General features: G+C 47.6%; 1 protein-coding gene across 1 annotated transcript; it reads left to right on the forward strand.

The window, feature by feature from the left end:
• The first annotated feature begins 1212 nt into the window (after positions 1-1212).
• LOC102558408 (protocadherin-8) lies at positions 1213-5702 on the forward strand. Its single transcript, XM_014608327.3, has 3 exons — positions 1213-3808; positions 4033-4240; positions 4674-5702. The coding sequence occupies exons 1-3, from the start codon at positions 1262-1264 to the stop codon at positions 5045-5047; spliced, it is 3129 nt and encodes a 1042-aa protein (XP_014463813.2). The 5' UTR covers positions 1213-1261; the 3' UTR covers positions 5048-5702.
• Positions 5703-22151: the final 16449 nt, after the last annotated feature.

A 22151-nucleotide genomic window follows, 5' to 3' on the forward strand; every position in this document is an offset into this window, starting at 1 on the left:
ATGTGGCGTTTGCTCATTATATGCAACTTAGCCCAGCTCCTCGGTGGAAACTGTTCAAGTCTCTCTCCCTTTCGCTTGTCACCGGGAAATAATACAGACGTCGGTGCCTCCAATGGGATAGCCTGCCATGCTATTATAGTGGGGCGGCTAACGAGGCCTTCATAAGCCTTTGATACAGTCTGATCTTTGAAACCTTTCCAAATCTCCTCCAGCTTAGGCTAAATCCTATTTGGACTTTTTTTTTTTTTTTTTTTTTTTTTTTTTTTTTGCCTGCTACTGCCCGAGGCTTAAGAAAGCCGCTGGGGCAGTGACACGCATACTAAAGCACGGCCGGGAGCATGTAGTTGGGGATGGTCCGGCTTGGAGCAGAGGGTGGGACTAGATAGCCGCCCCCTGAGGTCCCTTCCATCCAGCCCTAGTTTTCTGCGGTTCCGTGATCCTCGGGCTGGCGGGCGACTTGCAGCCCGGGAGGCAGGCGAGCCAGACACCAATAGGGGGGCATTTGGGGCGGGGGGGGAGGCATTGGAGTCAGCCACTTCTGGTCTGTGCGGGAATGGAGGCAATGCAGAATGACAAAATCATAGAAAATGAGGGCTGCAAAGGATCTCGGGGGGGGGGGGGTCACCTAGTCCATCCCCCTGCTCAACGCAGGACAATCCGAGCTAGATCAATCCACCCAAAGCTTTGTCTACTCGGGTCTTAAAAGCCTCCAAGGACGGAGATGCCACCTCCACCCTGCCACCACCTGCCTGCGCAGCCTGTGCCCGGTGCTTCATCACCCTCCTAGTGAAAAAGTTCTTCCTAACATCCAACCCAAGCTCCCATGGCTGCAACTTGAGCCGCCGCTTCCTCCCTCCTTCTGCCGACAGAGGCAGCCTGCAGCGCTGCACAAGCCAGAGACCCGCACAGGGGGCCGGAACACCAGAGATCCCGGCTCAGCCGCGGGCACCCCGGGGCACCCGGGCAGCAGAAGCAGCAGAGCTAGAGCGACCCCAGCCTCCCGGGAGCCCCACAAAGGCGCGGGGCCCGTCCCGCTCCCGCCTGCTCCTAAACCCTCTCCACATTAAAGGGATTTTCTGGGAGGCATTCGAATGTGTGCGGAGGGGAGGGGGGGGGGGTTGAAAGCAGCGCCTGCCATTGGCTGCTCGGCGCGCCTCATTTGCATAGCGGCAGCTATAAAAGGCCCCCTGCGGGCAGCGACCGGACTCAGAGGCTGCGGGAGCGGCGCGGAGCGGAGCGGAGCGGGGTGGGTGCTGCTGCCATGGCTCCCGCGCTGCACCCGGCGGGGCTGTGCTGCCTGCTCCTGCTGCTGGCGGCGCTGCCGCGCTGTGCGGCCCGCACCGTGCGCCTGAGCACGGACGAGGAGGCGCCGCCGGGCACGGTGCTGGGCGCGCTGGGCGCCGAGCTGGCCGGGCTGGCGGCGCCGGGCGAGGCGCTGCGCTTCCGCCTGGTGCAGCCCGCGGGCGCGGGGGGCGAGGGCGGGCGCGGCCACAACGGGTCGCTGGTGAGGCTGCGCGAGGCGGACGGGCAGCTGAGCGTGGGCGAGGCCGGGCTGGACCGCGAGCGGCTGTGCGGGCGGGCGCCGCGCTGCCTGCTGCCCCTGGACGTGCTGGGCTGCGGGGCGGGGGCCGGGGCGGGGGCGCCGCGCTGCCGCCTGCTGCACGTGGAGCTGGAGGTGCGCGACGTGAACGACCACGCGCCGCGCTTCCCGCAGCCGCAGCCGCTGGCGCTGGAGGTGTCGGAGAGCGCGGCGCCCGGCACGCGCCTGCCGCTGGCGCTGCCCGTGGACGAGGACGTGGGCGCCAACGGCGTGCAGCGCTTCCAGCTCTCGCCCAACGCGCACTTCGGCGTGGAGGTGGAGGCGCAGGCGCGCGCGGACGGCGGGCGCGGCGCCGCCCTGGTGCTGCTGCGCGCGCTGGACCGCGAGGCGCAGGCGGCCCACGCGCTGGAGCTGGTGGCGGCCGACGGCGGCAGCCCGGCGCGCTCGGGCACAGCCGCGGTGCGCGTGCGGGTGCTGGACGCCAACGACAACAGCCCGGCCTTCGCGCAGGCCGCCGTGGCCGTGGAGCTGCGCGAGGACGCGGCGCCGGGCGCGCCGGTGCTGGCACTGAGCGCGGCCGACCCCGACGAGGGCGCCAACGGCGAGGTGGTCTACGGCTTCGGCAGCCGCGCGGCACCCGAGGTGCGGCGCCTCTTCCGCCTGGACCCACACTCGGGCCGCCTCACACTGGCCGCGCCGCTGGACTACGAGCGCCAGCGCGCCTACGAGCTGGACGTGGAGGCGCGTGACCGGGGCGCCAGCCCGCTGGCCGCCACCTGCACCGTGCTGGTGCGCCTGGCCGACGTCAACGACAACGCACCCGGCATCCGCCTCAGCCCCCTGGGCCTGGGCGCCGCCGGCCCCCCGGGGCCCGGTCTGGGTGCTGGTGGCAGCCCCGAGCCCAGCCCCAGCGCGCTCTACGTGAGCGAGGCGGCGCCGCGCGACAGCTTCGTGGCGCTGGTCAGCACCTGGGACCACGACTCGGGCACCAACGGGCAGGTGCGCTGCACGCTGCACGGCCACGAGCACTTTGCGCTGCGGCGCGCCTATGGCGACAGCTACGTGCTGGTGACGGCGGCCGCACTGGACCGTGAGCGCCTGCCCGAGTACAACCTCACACTGGTGGCCGAGGACCTGGGCACGCCGCCCTTCCGCACCGTGCGGCCCTACACTGTGCGCCTGCGCGACGAGAACGACAACGCGCCGCTCTTTGCCCCGCCGCCCCTTGGCCGCGTGGCCGTGCCCGAGAACAACCCCCCTGGCGCCTACCTTGCCACGGTGCTGGCCCGTGACCCTGACCTGGGCCCTAATGGTAAGGTCACCTACTGCCTTCTCGAGGCCCAGGTCTCCGGTGCCCCCGTCTCCACCTATGTCTCCCTCGACCCTGCCACTGGCGCCCTCTATGCCCTGCGCACCTTCAACTACGAGGTCCTCAAGCAGCTGGACCTGTGCATTGAGGCCAGCGATGGTGGGACCCCACCACTCTCCAGCACCACCCTTGTCACAGTGACAGTGCTGGACCAGAATGACAATGCACCGATCATTGTTCACCCAGCACTCAACAATGGCTCTGTGGAGATCGGGGTCTTCTGCAAGGCACCCCCCGGTTCTCCCGTGGCTCAGATCCAAGCCAGGGATGCAGATGATGGGGACAATGCTGAGCTCACCTTCTCCTTCCTACCAGAGCCATTGCCACAGCAAGAACTCTTTGCCATTGACAGGGACACAGGAGAGATCGTGCTGATGGGAGACATGTCTGAAGAGCTGGGGCAGACATTCAAAGTCATCCTCACTGTAATGGACCGTGGTCAGCCCCCACTTTCCACCACAGCCACAGTCAACTTCCTAGTGACTGCCACGGTGCCTTCCAGCAGCCACGAAGTAGCCAAACCCAGCTCCTGGGAGGGGAAAGCTTTGCAATGGGATGTTCCTCTGATTGTCATCATCGTCCTGGCGGGCAGTTGCACACTTCTGCTGGTGGCCATCATCACCATTGCCACCACCTGCAACAAGCGCAAGAAGGAGACCAGGCTTAAGAACAATGGGCCCTTGAAGGAGCAGATTGACATCTCCCACCTGGAGAAGGTGAGGCAGGAAGATGCTGTCCCCAAGGGCAACATGTTTGAAGTACGAGCCTTTCCCAGCAAAGCATCTTTCACCAGCCCAGAGCCTTCCCCAGCCACAGAGGAGGCTGCCTCTTCTGAGAACAATGGTGACAACGCCTGTCTTCATGAGGGTCAGAAACGACTGAGAGGAACAAATGCAGAGGTAAGTGATATCTACAAAGATCCATTCATGCTTTGGCTTTGGGGACTTGAGAGGAGGGCTGCTGAGGGGAAGGGAGGCTTTGAAGGAGATGGGATCTGGAAACATTTCAGATACAGACATATGTGAGGGGTGCTTTGGAGGACAAGGGACCTGGAGAAGTTTCAGGTGTGAACATGTATTCACTTGCATCTCCCACACACCCTATCCTTTCCCCTCTTTTCCAGCCTTATGCCTCTGCTCCCAGCTACGGCAAAGAGTCTGCTCCTCCAGTGCCCATTTGGAAGGGTCATTCTTTCAACACCATATCCGGTCGAGAAGTGGAAAAGTTCAGCGGCAAAGACAGTGGCAAAGGTGACAGTGACTTCAATGACAGTGACTCTGACATCAGTGGGGAGGCCCTGAAGAAGGATCTCATCACTCACATGCAGAATGGTATGGATTCAGCCCTTGATGGGGGTGCAGACCTGTTACCTGCTATGACCTCACTAAAAATCCTCCCCAGGAGGAAGAAAAAAAATAGACTGGTAATTTGGTAATGGAGTCCTACAGGCTTTCCATGTTTTTTCCAAGTCATTGCAGGGATGACATGCTAGCTCTTCTCTTGCATGCCAGTTGCAGCTCTCTACATACCAGGCACATCATGTAGAGTAGAAGCTGGAGTGCTGTAATCCTCTTTCAAAAAATGCGTCCTTCCTGTTGTGAGTCTGGGCTTGCCAACTAAATGCAGTAACTGCAACTTTCAGAGTCCCTCAAAATATTGCTCATCAGTCTCCGTAGTTTTTTAATGAGCTTGGTGATAACTCAGTAGTGATTATTCCTGCAGTGATTTAGTTTATTTTTTTTCCTGTTCTTGTTTGTATTTTAGGACTATGGGCTTGTACAGCCGAATGTAAGATCCTGGGCCATTCAGATCGCTGCTGGAGCCCCTCCTGTGGCCGATCCAACACTCACTCATCTCCCCGCCCTCCAGCTCAGCTGTCCACCTTCTGCAAAAGCACCTCCTTGCCCAGGGACCCCCTTCACAGGGACAGCTACTACCAGGCACAGCTGCCCAAGACAGTGGGGCTGCAGAGTGTCTACGAGAAAGTGTTACACAGAGACTTTGACAGGACAATCACGTTGCTCTCCCCTCCCCGCCCTGGGAGACTCCCAGACCTTCAGGAAATAGGGGTGCCCCTATACCAAGCTCCATCGACCAGATACATAAGCCCCCAGAATGATGCCAGCGAGAAAGTTTAACTCCTCCTTCATCTTGGCGCACATGTACATATGCGCACACTACTAGGTCACTCTCAAGAGCCCTTAACTTATTGACCAGATACAGTGTTGTACATAGAAATAAGCAAGATGTGCCTTAAAAATGAAGTTGTTGGGAAAGATTTCCAATCACATTGGTACTGTTTGATATTGGCAAACAACAAACCGTTTGTAGCTAATGTAATTTTTATGAAATGTGCAGTATTTAATTTAAGGGTTTGGGGTTTTTTTTCTTACTGTGCTCTTTTGCTTTTAGTTCACCTCCAGCCTGCCATTTTTTGTAGTGTTTTTAACCTGTATATTGTGTAATGTAATGTTTGTATATAAAGGAAAAATTGTTATATTTTTATATAATAAAAGCTAAAAAAATGAAGTTATTGCCAAAGCAACTGTCTGAAAGACACAAAAAAAATTAATATCCTGAATATTTAGAATCATGTAGGGGAAATTCCTCCTTTGTAATGTAATAACCTAAGCCACCCTGTGTACTGAGTATTTTGCCTTGCCAAATGTGACTTGTATCTCTTAAGTCTGTGGTCAATTTCAAGTTAAATGTTATTTAATTACCTTTTGGCTTCTGTAATCTGTGTCACTGATTGATTAAACACACTAATAAAGACTTTGTGATGTGTGTTCAGGGGTCTGCTGATGGATTTCATGCTCCAAAGATTACAGCTGCCGCTAGGTAAACAGGAATCTAGCCCTTACGAAGTGGGAGTGTCCAAATCATCTGGTCTTGTGGACTACCAGTGGCACAGCTCTAAACCATGGGCCAAATGAGCAGTGCAGGCCAAATTACATCCACCCCCCACCCCTACATGCCAGATCCAACCCCTGCTCAGGATGGTCCAGAACACAAGCTGCACATGGCACCCGCTCCAGCTGGTTGGAGACTTGTGCTGCATGCAGACCCCACTCGCTGGATCAGTTGTGTGTTGCTCGCTTACCAGACCAGCCAAAGCAGGTGTTGGATCCAGCATGTTGTGAGATCTATGAGACCTGACCCTCCCTGCCCCACATACAGATTAGGGCTGTGCAGAACGTTACCATTCTGTTTTGCCTTGAGTTTCGGGGTTTTGCTGGAACAGCGTTTCATATCAAATTTGATTTCTATTAGAAACAGCTGTTCCATTTTGCTTCATCGAAATAGCGAGGCTGTTTTGACTCCGTTTTGATGTTTCGCTAGATCGGCTGGTGATGGGAAGTCAGCCCAGCAGGGCTGATTTCCCTATCCCCAGGGCTAGATCCGGCTTGGCACGGGGAGTCAGCCCAGCTTGGCTGACTGCCTGGTCCCCACCCGATCTAGCGCTGGGGACAGGAAGTCAGCCCAGCTGGACTGACTTACCGTCCCCAGCGCTATGGTAGAAACATTTCAAGTCTGTTTCAAAAGCCCTTTCAAAATGTGATTTTGCTGTTTTGACCTCGAAATGAGTCGAAACAGTGTCAAAACTAAACAGGTGGTGAAATTTCTCACAGCCCTAATACACGTGCCAGATCCAGCTACTGGTATGGCCTGTCTGGGACCTGGGCTGCACATGCTGCCCTACCCCAGACCAGTTGCAACAGGCATCCTATGCAGTGCAGTCCCAGACTGGCTGTAGGGAGCCCAGGATTCTGCCTGCAAAAGAGGTCCCAGGTTGGCTTTGTGTGAGTGTTGTGTGCAGCACAGGTCCCAGAGTGGGCACATGGGGCTGGTCTGATGTGTATCACGTGGTGTGTGGGGCAGTCGAGACTCATGGCCACCAGGAGCTGGATGATGCGGTCCCACAGACTGGATCCAGCCCATGAGCTGGATCTTTCCCGCTCCTGCTATAAAGAAATAACCTGGGAGGAGGACTGAAATATACTTTAATGAAAGTTGTATTTCTAGCATCAACCCTTACTTATGTCAAGTAACAACTTATTCACATCCGGATGTGCCCCCAGACATTTCAGCGGGCTGTTATGGAGGAAGATGCTAATCAACATCACTAAGAATAGTAGAAATTGGCCTTTATTGTTCATGGGATCACTACTAACTCTTAACAGAACCAGATCATGAGCTGCTGTAAACCAGTATAGTTCTGTTGAAGGCAGTGGGACCGTGCTGATTTACACCAAATGAAGATTTGGCTTCTAGCCTCCCTAACATAAAAATGTTTTAGAATTTGATCTTGCAAACAATTATGCACAAAACTAGTTTTTCTTAAGTGTGTAAGTTCATTTCAGTCATTGGGATACTCGCTGCAGTGAAGTTGCTCACAGGCGTTTAGATCCTTGTTATAGGATATCAGTAGACACACACCCTGCAAGGGAAGAAAGCCCAATGCATGCATGCATGTGTATTGTGGGAGAGTGATAATATATCCTAATACATTTGTGATAATACCTTTCTTGGCAAGAGGCTTAAAAATATATCCCACTTTGAAGTTCTCCTATGATTTACTTTTTCAAACTGAGAACAGTCCTTGAATCTTTCTACTGAAGTCATAAATGGAACAGTGCTTAAGAAATACTGGAACTGCAAAACAAGCATATTTTTTGCTGACCCGTTCTTCAAAAATGAGCTAATAGCTTTTAATACTTGGGTTAACATTTACAAAGACTGTGCCATACTCTGAGTTGAGTTATACATTTACACATTTTTCATAAAACACTCATTTGTTAGAAACATTACAGGAGGCAAAGCACATTGGGTTTATTTTGAATACTTCAGTGATAAGTATGTCATATTAGTTATTAACTAGAAATAACTTTATTGTCCCACATAGTTTTAATAAGCTGTGAGTTAAAATTGCTAAACCATAAGGCCCACAAATGAAAAACAAAAGCAATATCTCATCTACCCTTCATTCAGTGTAACATTTCTTCTCATTCACTCCCTTTCTAACCCCTACAGCCAAAATAGTGTCACCATCACTGAACAATTTAATGGGTAGTCTTAACTATGTTTTCATGTTCACATGTTCTGAGGATTAGTACAAACTTCATAAAGCGCAATGTTGTTCTTCATATGACTCTGTAAGTAAGGGCATGTCTATACCACCTCTACATTGTATCCAAGAACTCTATCATAAAAGAAACCCAAACATACTTACCCATCACACATCAACTCATATAGCTGTTTTAAGGTGACCAACACTACTCATAGGCTTGCTGTCTTAGGCATGCTCACTAGAATGTGCTCAGCAGTGCTTTAAAGTGGCTACATTGCCTTATTTTCAGGCTGCGACACAAATGGAGTGAGAATGTTGGGGTGGAGCATGCTTCATAGCAGCAATCCTGGGGCCTGGCATAGAAGCAATAAATAGATACGCCCTAAATTAGCATCAAAGAGCTTGATCTAAAGCCCACTGGAGTCTGTCCACTGACTGGATCAGGACTAGACTGTCAGTGGCAGCTGTGGGTATGGTTTTGTACAGTCTTTGGAGACAAGGCCGAATGGGTGATCTGTGCCATTTGGGATTGCTTAAAATCAGTTAGTAAAACGTATGCAGCAATTACAGAAGTGAAATGTACATTGCCTCTTTATGGGTGATGTTAAGGTAGGGTGTTGGTCACTGAGGAGGGTAGAGCCTATTGAGCCATTGGACTGGCCAATCTTTCCATAACTCATAACAGTAATTCTGAATGTGATGGAATGAGTTTTTGTGGATACTGAAAAATAATCTCTTTGTTACAGATGGAATGCAGTCGTACAACAGAGTCCTCAAGGAAAGAAAAATACTACATTGATATGACTTCCTTATCACACATTCCCATGCAGTTTCATTGTATGCTTGCTAGCCTCTAATTTTCTATTAACTGGATGTACATTATCACCAGAAATTACCTTTGCACAGCATTAACACACTATTAGTTAGCCATATAAACTCTACTTACCTACCTCCAGGGGGGAGATGGGGAATGTTGGATTTCAGCCACAATGTCAAACAATGAAAAGGTTTGTAAGCAGCAACTGTTGCCTAGCTCACCTAGACAGTAATTAATAGCTCCAAGTTGTGCCACTGAAGAGCAAGCAGTCTCAGCCTGAAAGCCCTGCCAGGATATGGCAAAAGTTCAGAAAATGTTCACAGAGGAGAAAGTTGAGATTAACATCACCTTTGAAAGGAACCCCCCTAACCACTGGGCTAATGGACTAAAACATGAAAGGGCCCTCCTCTTCTGTCCAGCACCTGCTACTCATGGGTTCTTGCCTGACAACAGTTTCGAGACTTGCACTTACCTGGGTGACATACCTGTTCAGCCTGCACATATACTGGGTGACATACTTGTTCAGCCAGAGCGCAACCTACTGTGCATGCTTGTGGGTGCTTGTGTGTCCATACTGCACACGAAAGAAGATCTCAAACTGTGCACAAGTACAAAAACCACAGTTACACAGCTGGGTGAGTGCCATTTGAATGTGTGAAGTGAGTTAGGATTCTTCCCTTGATGCCTGACAGTTAGTCGCCACAGGGGCTGAGGGAAAGATCTGGCTGTGACACACCCTAACTTAGTATGGGAGAAAGAATTAGAGACTCCACATGTCTAGCAGGAAGTAAACCTTGTCTCTCCCCAGCCACAGCAATACACTGGCTTTTCTGCTTCCCCTGTACTTTTGAAGTGGTGGGTCAACAGCCAGCAATATTTTCCCCATTTATGTTCCATATGTTAAAAGCTGCATAGATTCCCTGGCAGAGTTATTACACTCTGTGTGCTTGGATTTACAATCGGTATCCAGGGTTCCTTCAGTTTTGCTGAGCATTTCATGCCACTGAACCCTGAAGGACCCCTGGTAGCAGAGCTCTGTCTGAGAGGCATAACATGAAGCCCCAGCACCCAGCAGGTGACAGGCTCTGTAATGGGAGTCATCAGGGGACAGGCTCATCCCAGCCACGTCTCCGTTTGGCTCTAGGATGCCCTAGCTCTGCATGGTCCTGATCTGATATCTTCCACCCTGCCCTTCCCAGAACATCCTCAACGTAGACCAGGATTTTCTAGGAGGACAGCGTAGAGCTAGCTCTGTGCCTAGCAAGGAGCACTGGACACAGGAAGGCCTTTTTGTGGCTACAGCACGGTGGCAAATTCCCACATCATATCAGTAGCTTCCCTTCAACAGCTCCCAATCCCTGTTCAACCAGATCCTCCCCACCACCTACCCCCAAGCATAGCATCATCACTGCAGCACTTATAAAAAGGGTCATAAGGCACCTTGCATCAATTCTCCAACCCTTTACATTTCTGGATATGAAGGGTTCTTCGGAGGAATTCTGGTATCCCTCTACAAAATCCATGCCTTCCTTTCTGTTGCCCTTAGATCCCAGAATGTACATGAGAGAGATGGAGGCCTTCTCTGTTGTGCATCAGAGGAGAACTATTGGGAAAACCCAAGTCTAAATGTAATCAGGTTTTGAGGCCTTTTTTGTTGCTGTTTTCCAACCCCTAGCTTTTCCCCAAGAAACCAACTGTGTCCCAGGTTCTCAGCAGCTTCTTAAGTCATGGCTCCTAGAAGCCACTGAGAAGTGCAGAACCATGAATTTATTGTTCTATCTGTGCTCATGGGTACCCATCCTGCATTCACTAAACCACCACATGAACTTGAAAGCTGAGGCTCTGCCTGGCAGTACTTATGATAAATAGGATGTGAGTCTCCAAATTTGGGGGGGAGGGGTCCATTCAATGGTGATGTTAATCTCAACTTTAATTTTGGGATAAGAATGTATAGTTCTAGCTTTTGTGTGGGGGAGGGGTTCTCTCTGAAAAAGACCTCCCAGAAGCCCATGACCTATATTGGATGTTTGTCAGATCATAAGGTAGTCTTGATTCTCTCCAATTTACCTTCTCTAACCCTTAAGCATGTAGCAGTGGCACCCAATTTACAGCTGTAGGAGCATCATTAAGAAATTGTGACTTCACTCTTGGCCACTGGCCCACAGCTGAACCAGTTCATCTTCTGAGCTGTCAATGTTGCCTCTGGCTCTAAGGGAAGTAGGGGAAGCTTCTGGAGGAGCTGGCTTAGAGGCCAGCAACAAGAGAAGATCCCCAGAAGGTGAGAGGATTACCCTCCCCCCATCCTTGTCCTTCACAGCCATCTTGTGCAGGGACCAAACAAGGAAAATATTTCTGGAGACACACCTTAAACACACCTTATGTCCTCAGACCAATATGGCTACAACCAACATCCTCAGACACACCAGCACTTAAACTAAACCATCCCAGTAATGCCTTGAAGCTTGTAATAGAGAAGGGTAACAAGAAGGGGTCTATTAAATATATAATGGTGAAGTCCAACAGAGGATGGGAGTGATTGAAAAAGCAATAAGGAGGTGAGCTGGTGCTTTGAAAAGAAAGACAGTGGGAGAACAGAAGAGAAAGGGAATAACAGCAACCAGGGAAGAAGAACCAAGAGGGAGAAAGGCAGAAGAAAGCAGGGAAGGGAAACTAAGTGGGGAGTGAAGAGCTGCCTGACCTTGAAGGAAGCACCAGGCCAGAGGAGAGGATTAGTGAAGGAAGGGAAAGCAAAATATCCAGCTTGCTTCCCACCCTGCTGTAGTACAAACAGGCTGCCCTACCTTCCAAACTGGCTCCTTGAAAACCACCCACCTGTACCCATCATGCCCCCAACAGCACTCATGTGGGCCTGCCAGACCAACCCTCCCTTCTCTGCTCCTTTGATGCTGAACTCAGCTGCGCCTCATTGATATTTCCTTTCTGGTCTCAGCAGTTTCTTGTCTGAGTATGAAATGGGGAGGGAGGTTGGAGCTATCAGAGAGAAGCAGGGAGAAGAACCAGCAGAGGCAGCGTAAAGAAGGGTGGAGGAAGACAAAAATGGAGCAGAGAAAAGAGAGACAAAGTATAAGGTGAAAGATGTAAGGGTGTGGGGAGCTGTCCCTTTAAAAGGATCTGTCTGATCCAGCTGTAGTGTTGTGCAGAGTTAGACCTAAAATACCAAATAAAACAGCTCTCCATCAAACTACTTGGCTCTGAGTGATTGCTAAACAACATAGTAGGGACATACATCAGTAACTGCCATGGTATGCTATTTTTAACAATGCCTCTGAGTGTAGACAGACAGGGTAAGATATATACAGATGAAATGGCTGGAACTCCAGCTGTCTGGAAGTCTGCTTGTTTGTGTCTGTAGCTGTATTTTTTTTCCTTTAATAAATGCTCCTATTTAAGATAGAGGATAATTCTATATATTATCACAGAGCCTATTCACCAGTCCATAATGAGTGCCAGGGGAGTAGGGGCTAGACAAAATGGGCTGGAACCACTGGGATTTAAAGGAAGAGAACAAAGTATCTCCTGGACAGAGCTTCTTATCAACTTTACAGTGGGAGAACATGGATTCTAAGGACTTACACAATTGGAGGGAAAACCCAGAGAAAATGGCTTGATGTTCACCAGGAATGAACAATACCCTCTCCAGATAATGGACCTGAGACCAGCAAATGTCTGACTTATTTTAAATCTATCCCCTGAAAAATAATCCCCAAATGCTGTCAGTTCTGTAGGGACCCCCAAGAAAGGCAACAAATCTTCATTTCTCCTACAACAATATTCCTCAAAATGGGTCTCTGGGAAGCCCAGAAAACTTCTCCCTAGTCCCTCCAAAACCTCTGAAAAATACTACAAGTAGCACTTAGCCACTGCCTAAATAAAGTATCCATTGATCCTGAAAAGCTTTGTGCATTAGAATATGCTACTGATTTCAAGTTCATCTCATTGAACAGGCCCCTCATCAGCATGCCCCAAGACCTCCAGTGAAATTTCCCAGAGCCCCCAAATATCGCTCTAAGCTTGGGGAAAGCAATCATAGAGGCATTTGATCAGCGTATGTAAGACTTGACTGGGCAGGGACCAGCCCTTAGATCGGGGGGGGGGGGTAATTATTTTGGCTGGAGGGCCACTTTAAGAATTTTGGTTAGCTGTTGCAGGTCAGAGGGCAGGGAGCAAACTGACCTGGTCTGTCATGGTGGGGGGAGGAGGGCAATTGATCTTTTCCTTGAAGATCATGGCTCTGCCCCAGGTCCAGGTCCCAGCCCTGCACTGTCACTGCCCTGGCCCCTGCCCACCTGCCCATCCCACTCCAGGGCATCATGCCCCACTCTCCCAGAGCCCCATCCTATATACCCAGCTGAGCACACCCTGTCCACAGGGGTCCCGGCCAGTCTCCAAGGAGACCCTGCCCACCTGCTCTGTCCAGTGCCCCGGCTGTGGGTGTGGAGCAGTCAGGCCAGGGTGCCTGGGCAGTGGGGCCAGGGCTGGCTGCAATAGAGACACTAGCAGTGGCAGAGAGACTACCAGTAGCAACCGGAAGGAGCCACCACTGAGGGGGCTGCCAGGAAATAGAGTCCAGCCACCACGCTGTCCCCACCCCTGCCCTGCCATGAGCCTAGGAGCAGCAGGACCAGCCAGCCACATGTGCCACTGTCCAAGCTGCACCCCCATGCCTGGGCCAAGCAGGACTGATAGAATCCATTGGTAAGCTGGACCCAGCCTGCAGGCTGCATTGTGCCCACCCCTGCCTTAGGTCCACAGAGGTAACTGGGAAGCCTCATTTCTTAGAAATATTGGGGCCAATCAGTTAGTTTCAGGTAGGCACCAGATCTCCATTCTTGACTTTTTGTGTGTGAATCTAGTGGGCTCCTGAAGTATACAAGATGAGATGTGCTCTGAAGTACGCCTAACAGCATGGCACTATGCTAGTTCTAGTACAATAACATCACCTTGAGCACGTCTACACATGTCCCTATGGCACCATTGTTGCTGTGCCATCATTTAGTACTTCCTTTTGGAAGTACTAAATGATAGCATAGTAACAGCCCATACTGCACCATCCATGTGGTGCATGGTTATTTTTAGCCGCTACACCGCCGTAGCAACATGCCATACCAAGGGAGCACATTGCTACAGCAACAGAGCTGTGGCATCATGGTTTTTGCCTGCTGACACTATGTTGCCATAGCATGTTACTATGGTGATGTAGCATCATGTGTAGATGCACCCCTTATGTCGTTCTTAGGTAGACCCTTTCTCACAGAGCACTTTATAAAGGCAGGGTAGTATGATAGCCCTGCTTTTCTTGGTGGGCAACTAACACACAGGAAAGCCAAGTGACTTTCCCAAAGCCACAAAACAGTTCTGTAGCAGAACTGAGAGTAAAATCCAGATCTCCTGTCTGACTCTGTATAAGCCACTGCCTTGCATTATGACTAAGGACAAAAATAGCAAGGTGCACTATAGAGAGTATGAAAGAGCAGGAGAAGTGCTTCCCCCTACTGCATCTGAAAGAAAAAAACCCCTCCCCAGCCTATGGCATGAATCATCACTGTCTAGATCCCCATCTAGGCTTTGACTTGCCTTTTTTGATGCTGACAGGCAGGTTAAATCTAATGCCTTCCAATTCAAAAAGGCTTAATTTCTGCTCTGGAGGCTACTGTGGCTGAGGCTTTGTTTAATTTTATCTTTGCCATGTGACCCGGTTTTTATTGGGGGTTATTTATTTTGCTTTTATTTATTTAACTGCAAAAACTGATTATCCATGTTACGATTTTAATCAATTATCTGAGGCAAAGAACTTCTATGCAACTTAATTAGCAAAGTTCTTTCCTGACCTAGCAATATCTGATTGCATCATAGAAGAGCTTAACTTTGAAATGGCAACACAGTTCATTAAAAATAACTAATAGCTGCAGGGTTTAAAGATGTAAATGTTCATTTTCTTAATGAGAAAAAAAAGGGCACGCAGACTCTACCTGTCTATATTCATTATACTGTGTCCACATGGGATGACTCACATTTGCAAAACTCAAGTTTAATTAACATGCTTATTTTACAATGATATTTCTCATTATAATAAATTAAATGTTTAAACAGCCAGTGCAAACATTTTGATCCGAGACAAAACTGCTTGCACAGTGCTAGTTTAAGCAGTTAATGTATTATAATCCTTTCCATAATAAATGCCTTAGAAGTTGGTTTTTGCACCATGAAAGGCTATTAGTATTATTTCCTCTGGTAATGTTTAATCCAAGACAATCAAAAATGTTAGGCATGAACAAAATTGGACTGGAAGCAATGATGATAAATGAGATAGTAAAGGAATTTTCCTTCTTCTTTAGCTGCTCTGGAGCCTGCAGCAGGTGCCAGTTCTGTAGTGAAGCTAAGCCCTGGCAGGATTCATTGTCATTAAGAGATCATACAGAAATTAATCAAAGAGTGTATGTGTGTGCAAAGCCTGTTTTCATCCTATGATCTTTTACCCCCGCCCTACCCCATCTGCCCTACTTCAGTTTCCTATGGGGACAATCTGTGGAGGAGTTCTCACAGAATAAGTTTGCTTTATTTAAAACCCTGCAACCATCAACAGTTTCCCTGGGGATAATTTGATAGATGTAATTCCAAATGAGAGAAGCAGCATGAGAGAGCGTCAGCATCCCAGTGATGTGGGTTAGCTGTGAGGCATACTGAGGTCCTTGGACAGATGGGAAAGACTCTACTGTAGTGATTCTCAACCAGGATGCTGTGCTATCCTTTTAAGTGTGCCACAGGATGTCACTCGCTATTAACACTGTTGGGTGTGCAAACAACTGCACATGATTCACAAGACAAACCCAGAGATCATGTCCAGACATGCTTGAACGGTTGGTTCCCCAGGGACAACTAGTGGCAGCGCACTTTGGCTGCCGCTGGTTGTCCCCAGGGAATGTCTGTGCCATGCATGCTCTGGCACGTGGGAAGTTATCCTGGGTGGGGTAAGGGAAGCTATGGCCAATGCTGGGCTGGCCCCAGCAGCTTTACCTGGGGGCAGTGGCAGTCCTACAGTGCAGAGCCTGGCCAGCAGCAGAGCTCAGGTCCAGCTGGCCAGGCTTTGGTTTTGGGCAGCTCACTCTGCTGCCACATGCACCACTCCACTTTTTTTCTCCATGGGTTTTTTTGACCCCTGGATATCCCTTGCAGCGCAGAGAACAATTAAATGTACGTTATGTGGAGCCGCAGATGTGTCTTCTGTGCCACATACCACACAGCCGTGTTCATCTGGACGTGGCATAGATTTCAATAGTAGTCCGCCGTGTCAAAACCATTCTGACCTGCTGTGTTCTTTGCGACAGAATGATTGTTTGATTATATTTCTGTAATCAAAAAATGATTGTGAGCTCAGAGGTGGCATTTTCCGTCGGGTGCTTGAGTCTAGCAAGGGGTGCCCTGAGTCTTAAGAGGTTGAGAACCACTGCCTTAGTGTAAGGGGTCCTCAACCATTGAGGCTTTTAGTGACTGATGAGCCACAAGGTGGCGTCAAAGCTCTTGAAATCTTTGACCTGTTTGAAATGGACAGGCCAGAACCTGAAGGAAGTGAATCAATTTTTAATTCAGAAAAATGGAAATACAGATATCTTCTTTAAAAAAAAGAAAGAATACAGCAGACATCATAACTCTTCAGCAAACCTACTACACGAAAGCTGGGAAGTGAAAGCATTGTCTATGCTGGAATCAGGACACTGTATGAGCTTACAAGAAAATTAACTTGATTATTTATTTTACTAGGTTCCTGGTCTTGATCAAATGTAGCATTTGTGTGGTTGTCACAAGTCCTAGGCTGCCAGTGACATCAAAAGCTCACTTTGAGCACCTATACATGAGCACAGAGGCTGTAGACGTAAAATTCCAGCACGTTGAAGCAGACTCAATCAATTCTGCTGGAGCATAGCAATTGCCAGGCTACAGCAGCCTCCTGCGTCTCATGTATCAGCCTTCCCATGCTTAAAAATGGCAGTGAGGTGCTTTATCTAAAGCTTGTCAAATTCACTTTAGCTCAAGAGCCCCTGCCACCATTTTTAAGCATGGGAACACTGATACATGAGATGTGGTGATGCTTTTATTAGAGCAGCTCTCAGAACAGATTTAAGTTCCTTCCCACTGCCCTACAATGCATCTTAAGTGCCTAGAGAGCTGAGGGATGATTCCATCTTTGTTCAGTCTGAGACTACTGACTGATGTGATTTTTGATGTATGAGAATAGGATATATGACTACTGAAGCCACTGATGGCTTTCACTAAACAACCACAAGAGGATATGGACTAAAAAGAGGCCAGACCAGAACCTTGGGTGATCTGGATAAAATAGGACCCAAATCCAAGCCAAACTATTGGCCCCTCAACCAACAACATTGAGTCTCTGCCATCCTGACCTCAGCTCTTATGATAAGCAGGGATCCTGCTTTTCTCTGGTACAAAAAACCCCACATTTTTGGATATAAAAAATAACCCAAAACCCACATTTTTGCATGATTAAAATGAAATATCTTGCTCTCATATATATATATATATATAGCCTTTCATTTTAATGATGGAAAACACTTGGACTTTGGATTATTTTTTAACCAGAATCCTAGATGATATGGTCATCTACAGTGTAATTTGCTGTAGCTACATCCACTGGGACTAATTCTGATCAAGCCAAGTTCCTAATCTTTGATTGCTCTGTGAAGCACTGTGCCCATTTGTAGCACCCCCCCCCCACCCCGCCCCCATTGTCAGACCACATTAAGGGTATTCGATAAATCCACAGTTCATACTAGAGATGTCACAGCAGGCTATAGACAAATGGAAAAGCACAGTCCCTCCTCTGGTCCCACAGAAATTCCCTAGAAATAGTCCCAAACTTTGTGGAGTTACCCCATCCCAACAGGGCATCCAATGGAATTGCGTTACCCCCGAGCTTGAGGATAAACAAAGGATCACATTTGATCTGATTTTCCTTAGGCAGGTCCCATGTCCTGTTCTGCAGGAGAGATACCTGCCCCACTTGCTGACAGAGCAATAAGGAAGGTCCTTCTCCTGCGAACTTTTCTGCAAGAAGAGATAGCCTTGACCTTGCATTGTAATTTTTTGCTGGACCAACTGCAAGCCTCAGGGAATATTTATGCCAGAGTCCTTCTATTGGTTGTAAAAAACGGAGAAGACTCACAACATAAGCCTCTACCTTGATATAACTTAGACAAGTCCAGTGACTAAGGGTAGAAGAGTAGAATTACTCTGGTAAAAATTGGGTTAAAACAACAGTGGTAAAAGTTATACCAGTGTAGCTGCTGTGTGTCCACAGTTATCCCAACATAGCCATTTCTCCAATGCAAACAGGCTATTCTATGCTCCTAGCCACCAAGCATGAAGGCATTTTAATTCTACCTACCATTGCAGCCCCTTAAGGAAACTAGCCCCATGTCTATTCCAGATCCCTGTGTCATTTACACTGGTGTTCAGAACTGATATAAAGTATACTTATGTAAAGGTATTATCTATCCAGATCCACAGATATAAATAGCAAGGGTGATGACATTTCTCAAATATTTCCCAGGCAGGGTGATATATGCATAACAGACAAGTGCGAAATCTAGCTAGAGGTTAAAGAAATCCTGTGTTTGAAGCACGAGATCTCTGAGGTGTACAAAAATACAGAGTGGGGAAAGCTCCAGAAATAGATGCAAGAAAAAGGATTTGGGCTGCTGCTTGGCTGGAGACCCCATTTTTTGGTTTCTATTTTAGCTGATTCTGGCAAACACAGACAATGCAGTATCATGCATTCATGTCTACTGAATGACCATAGAAAGAATGATCAAAAAACAAGCTGTGAGATAGTTTGAGTAAGTCAAAAGCTCAGCTTACCTTTTTAAGAAATGATAAAAGGTCTTGTCAGTATCACTCATGTATTCATTCTCCCTCTTCTAGCCTAAAGCCAAAATAGACTGGCACTGATGTAAATAATTGTAGCTGTCTGTAGCATTTTGGTGATGCATAAAAGCTGCTGAATTTGTCTCCATAGTCACTCCTGTTTAGTATATAATTACAAGGATATAATTAAAATTAATAGGTAAATCCCTACAGGGAATCCAATTATGTTGCAAAAGGCACTATCAAAATTTAAGTTGTTGATCTATTTAGGTTGATTGGTGATCTTTTTAGTGTTTAGTGATGTTGATCTATTTAGCCAGGTGACAGTAAACTAAAAACTAGTCAATGAGGTGTTTGGGACAGGTTGAATCAGTCTTCAGTGAAGAAAAACCAAACAAATCTCCCCTGGACTTGCCTAGGTTGAAAGATCAAACTTATTAAAACACAACAGACATTTAAATGTTGAGAATGTACAGAATTAAATTAAACTATAGAATAGTCACAATCTGAGAAATATTCTGCCAAGCGGTCCCATTTCTGTTTCGTTTCTTTCTGCTTTACAAATCTCTGCTCTTGCAAAAACTAAGCAGATTAACAAACTGATTGCTCTGGCTAGCTAACAAACTGGTAGTCAGGAGCAGCAAAAAGCCATTTAAATAGGTAGGATAGTCATGACAAAAATGCCAGCTGAGTTTAGAAAACTGAGGGTGCGGCGGCTCACCTCTGATATTCAAAAGGTGGTTTTATCTAGGCCACAGAATGCCTTAAACTATTTTTTTAGAGCCTTCAAGTATATTCATCTATTAGTTCCTTGGTGTGCATATTAGTGTTTCTTTCCAGCAGGCAAGAAACTGAAACTTCTGCATGAGAATTTCATCTGTTTAAAAAGTCAACCCTCTTCACAAAAACCCTGTCCCCACAGTACATTCTGGTATAATAGAAGCAAAGTGCTAACAAATTCCAAACGCATAGGTTTAAAAATAAAACACAACGCTCTTTTCTCCCTAGAAGGGTTTTGGGAAGAAAAGGGGGCTACAGAAGGTTTGGACTTTGATTTTTGAGTTGCCTAAAAACAAATTGGTGGCCTGGGGTCATTTTAATCAGGTTACATGCCAGCCTCCAAAGTCTCCAAATTAGCTACTGCTGGAGGAGATAAAGATGTTTTTATTTCCTGAAGAATAAGAACAGATTGTTGTGACATGTTCTCAGTCATTATGACAGATCAGATTCATTCTTTGTGCTGTGAATCTGGAAAAAAGTCAGCCACTTCAGTGATTCTTACTGAAATTTGAGTATCTCCCATTTTTTCACAGACATTGATGGAGTCTATAAACATCCATCTGAAAGTGAAGTTCATATGCAAAGGCTCTGATAAAAGAGATTGACCTTAATTGGGAAGCAAGTTTCCTTCACATTTTTAACAACCTCGGGGCTTCCATGGCAGTCTGATGAAAGGGAAGTTGTGAAAAGAAACAATCTGTATTTATGCAGAAAAACCATCATATCTTGAGCTGTGCAGAAGATGACAAGAAATGAACTCATCCTTTTAAAAGAAGGATTAATTTGCCATTTCCTCACTGACTTTGTAAAAATTAAATCTTGTGAGTGAATTTCAAAGGGGCCATGAAAACTTGAGTTAGAAGATTCGACACAGCTTCAGAAGACAGAAGACCTGCATTCTAGTGTAAATGCTAATACTGATCCATTGTGTAACTACAGACTCCAGTGTCCCAGTTTTGCAGTGATCATCTCAAGACCCTAAGCCTGTATTTTTGGTGCACAGGCTGACTTTTCAAGCCAAAAACTGAGGCATCCAATTTTTTGAAACACATGGCCTCCCCCTTTCTCTGTGTCTCAGTTCCCCATTGGTAAAATGGGATGGATGATACTAATGTGCCTGTACCAAGTGCTTTTAGATCCATGGATGATGGACACAAGTTGAACCACTGTCATCATGTTTCATCTGAGTTTGCTTAGAGGTTTTTCTTTCTTATACTGAGGAACATGAGATTCATGTGGATTTTAATTACTGCAACAAAGCATGAATAAAATTTAGAAAAAAGTAAATCAAAGGACACGAGGGTTACAAAGGTCAGGGAAAGAAAGAAGATGGGAAGTTAGGAATGCCAGAGGCAGCTATATGAGGTACATTCTTGACAGAATACCAACCTGAGTGTGAATTCAAGATAGCAGGCTACAACTAGATGACCAAGGCAACAACCAAAGGCTCCACGTTGACTTCAAACATGCCCCTGTGAAAGGAAATAAGTAGGAGTAAGAACCTCTCCCCTAGTCCCCTTATAACTCTACACAGACTACCCAGAATTTGTGTGCAGGCCTGTAGAAGTAAGTAGGTTCAGACCTACTAGTTGGCCTGTTGGTCTCTTGTGAGATCTGCTGGATGGAAAGGTGCAGAAATGGCTGGTGGGAATGGGTGAGCTTTCACTTCATCCGGTGGTTAATTATTGTGCTATGGGAGAAAGAAAGAAGCAGGAGGGCAGATGCAAATCCGAGGTGTGTCTCAAGCACTTTGTTTACTGGAGTTATTCTTGAGGGTAAAGCAGGTTGTATGCTACTCATTGCATAGGACTGTGTGAAGTCCCCGTCTAGCCCAAAGGAGGCTAAGGAACTGTTTAGAGAAAATAGGATTAAAGTAAAAAGAAGACATATACGGGCTGAATACCAGGAACTAGTCCCATGAGGCTTAAATGCCCTGAAGAAGGTCAGTAACCATCATCCTTTAGAACTTCTGAAATGAGGTTAGAGCAGACACTAGGGAATATACCATGGGGACAATCCCAGTTAGTGGGAGGATAGACTGGATGGCCCATGAGAGTTAGAGTGCCTGTTTTTGTCCGTTTTTAATTTCCACAACTCTGCAAATCAAAAGAAGCTGAGATGTTCTTCTGATGCCAGCTGCCAGCTGCTTGCACCCAAAGGCCTTGCTGATGACAAAAGAAAATCCCCATCTTCCACATTAGCAGAGTTTTAGGATTTTTTTTCTTTGGCTTTCTGCCATCACCTCTTATGGAACCCAGGGCAATGAGGCAGTGTCATAATCAAGCTGTCAATTATTCATTAATTCCAAGGGACAGACCCCTGGAGCAAGAATCTGACTCAAAGTTCACCTATTAGGAGGCTTACCTTATAATTTTGCCTCTGCATAACCATTTTGAACCAAACATATTTCAGCTGTGCAGCCTTTTAATTGAATTGCTAGAAAGGCTGGGATATGTGTGGAGAGAGGTAACTGATTGTCCAAAATACTCCTTCCAGAACACTCCTGCACACGACTCTACTTGATTTTGCTAATACAAATAAATCCATCGACTCTTTTCATTCTTTTCAACATTAGCTCCATGGACCCTCCTGCTGTCTGGTCTAATGATTAGATCAAAGGGCTACCAACCAGGGGCCTGAGATCAAATCTTAATGAGCCTCCTGTCCAGTG

This window comes from Alligator mississippiensis, chromosome 1, assembly GCF_030867095.1.
Source record: "Alligator mississippiensis isolate rAllMis1 chromosome 1, rAllMis1, whole genome shotgun sequence".
Lineage (NCBI taxonomy): Eukaryota > Metazoa > Chordata > Crocodylia > Alligatoridae > Alligator > Alligator mississippiensis.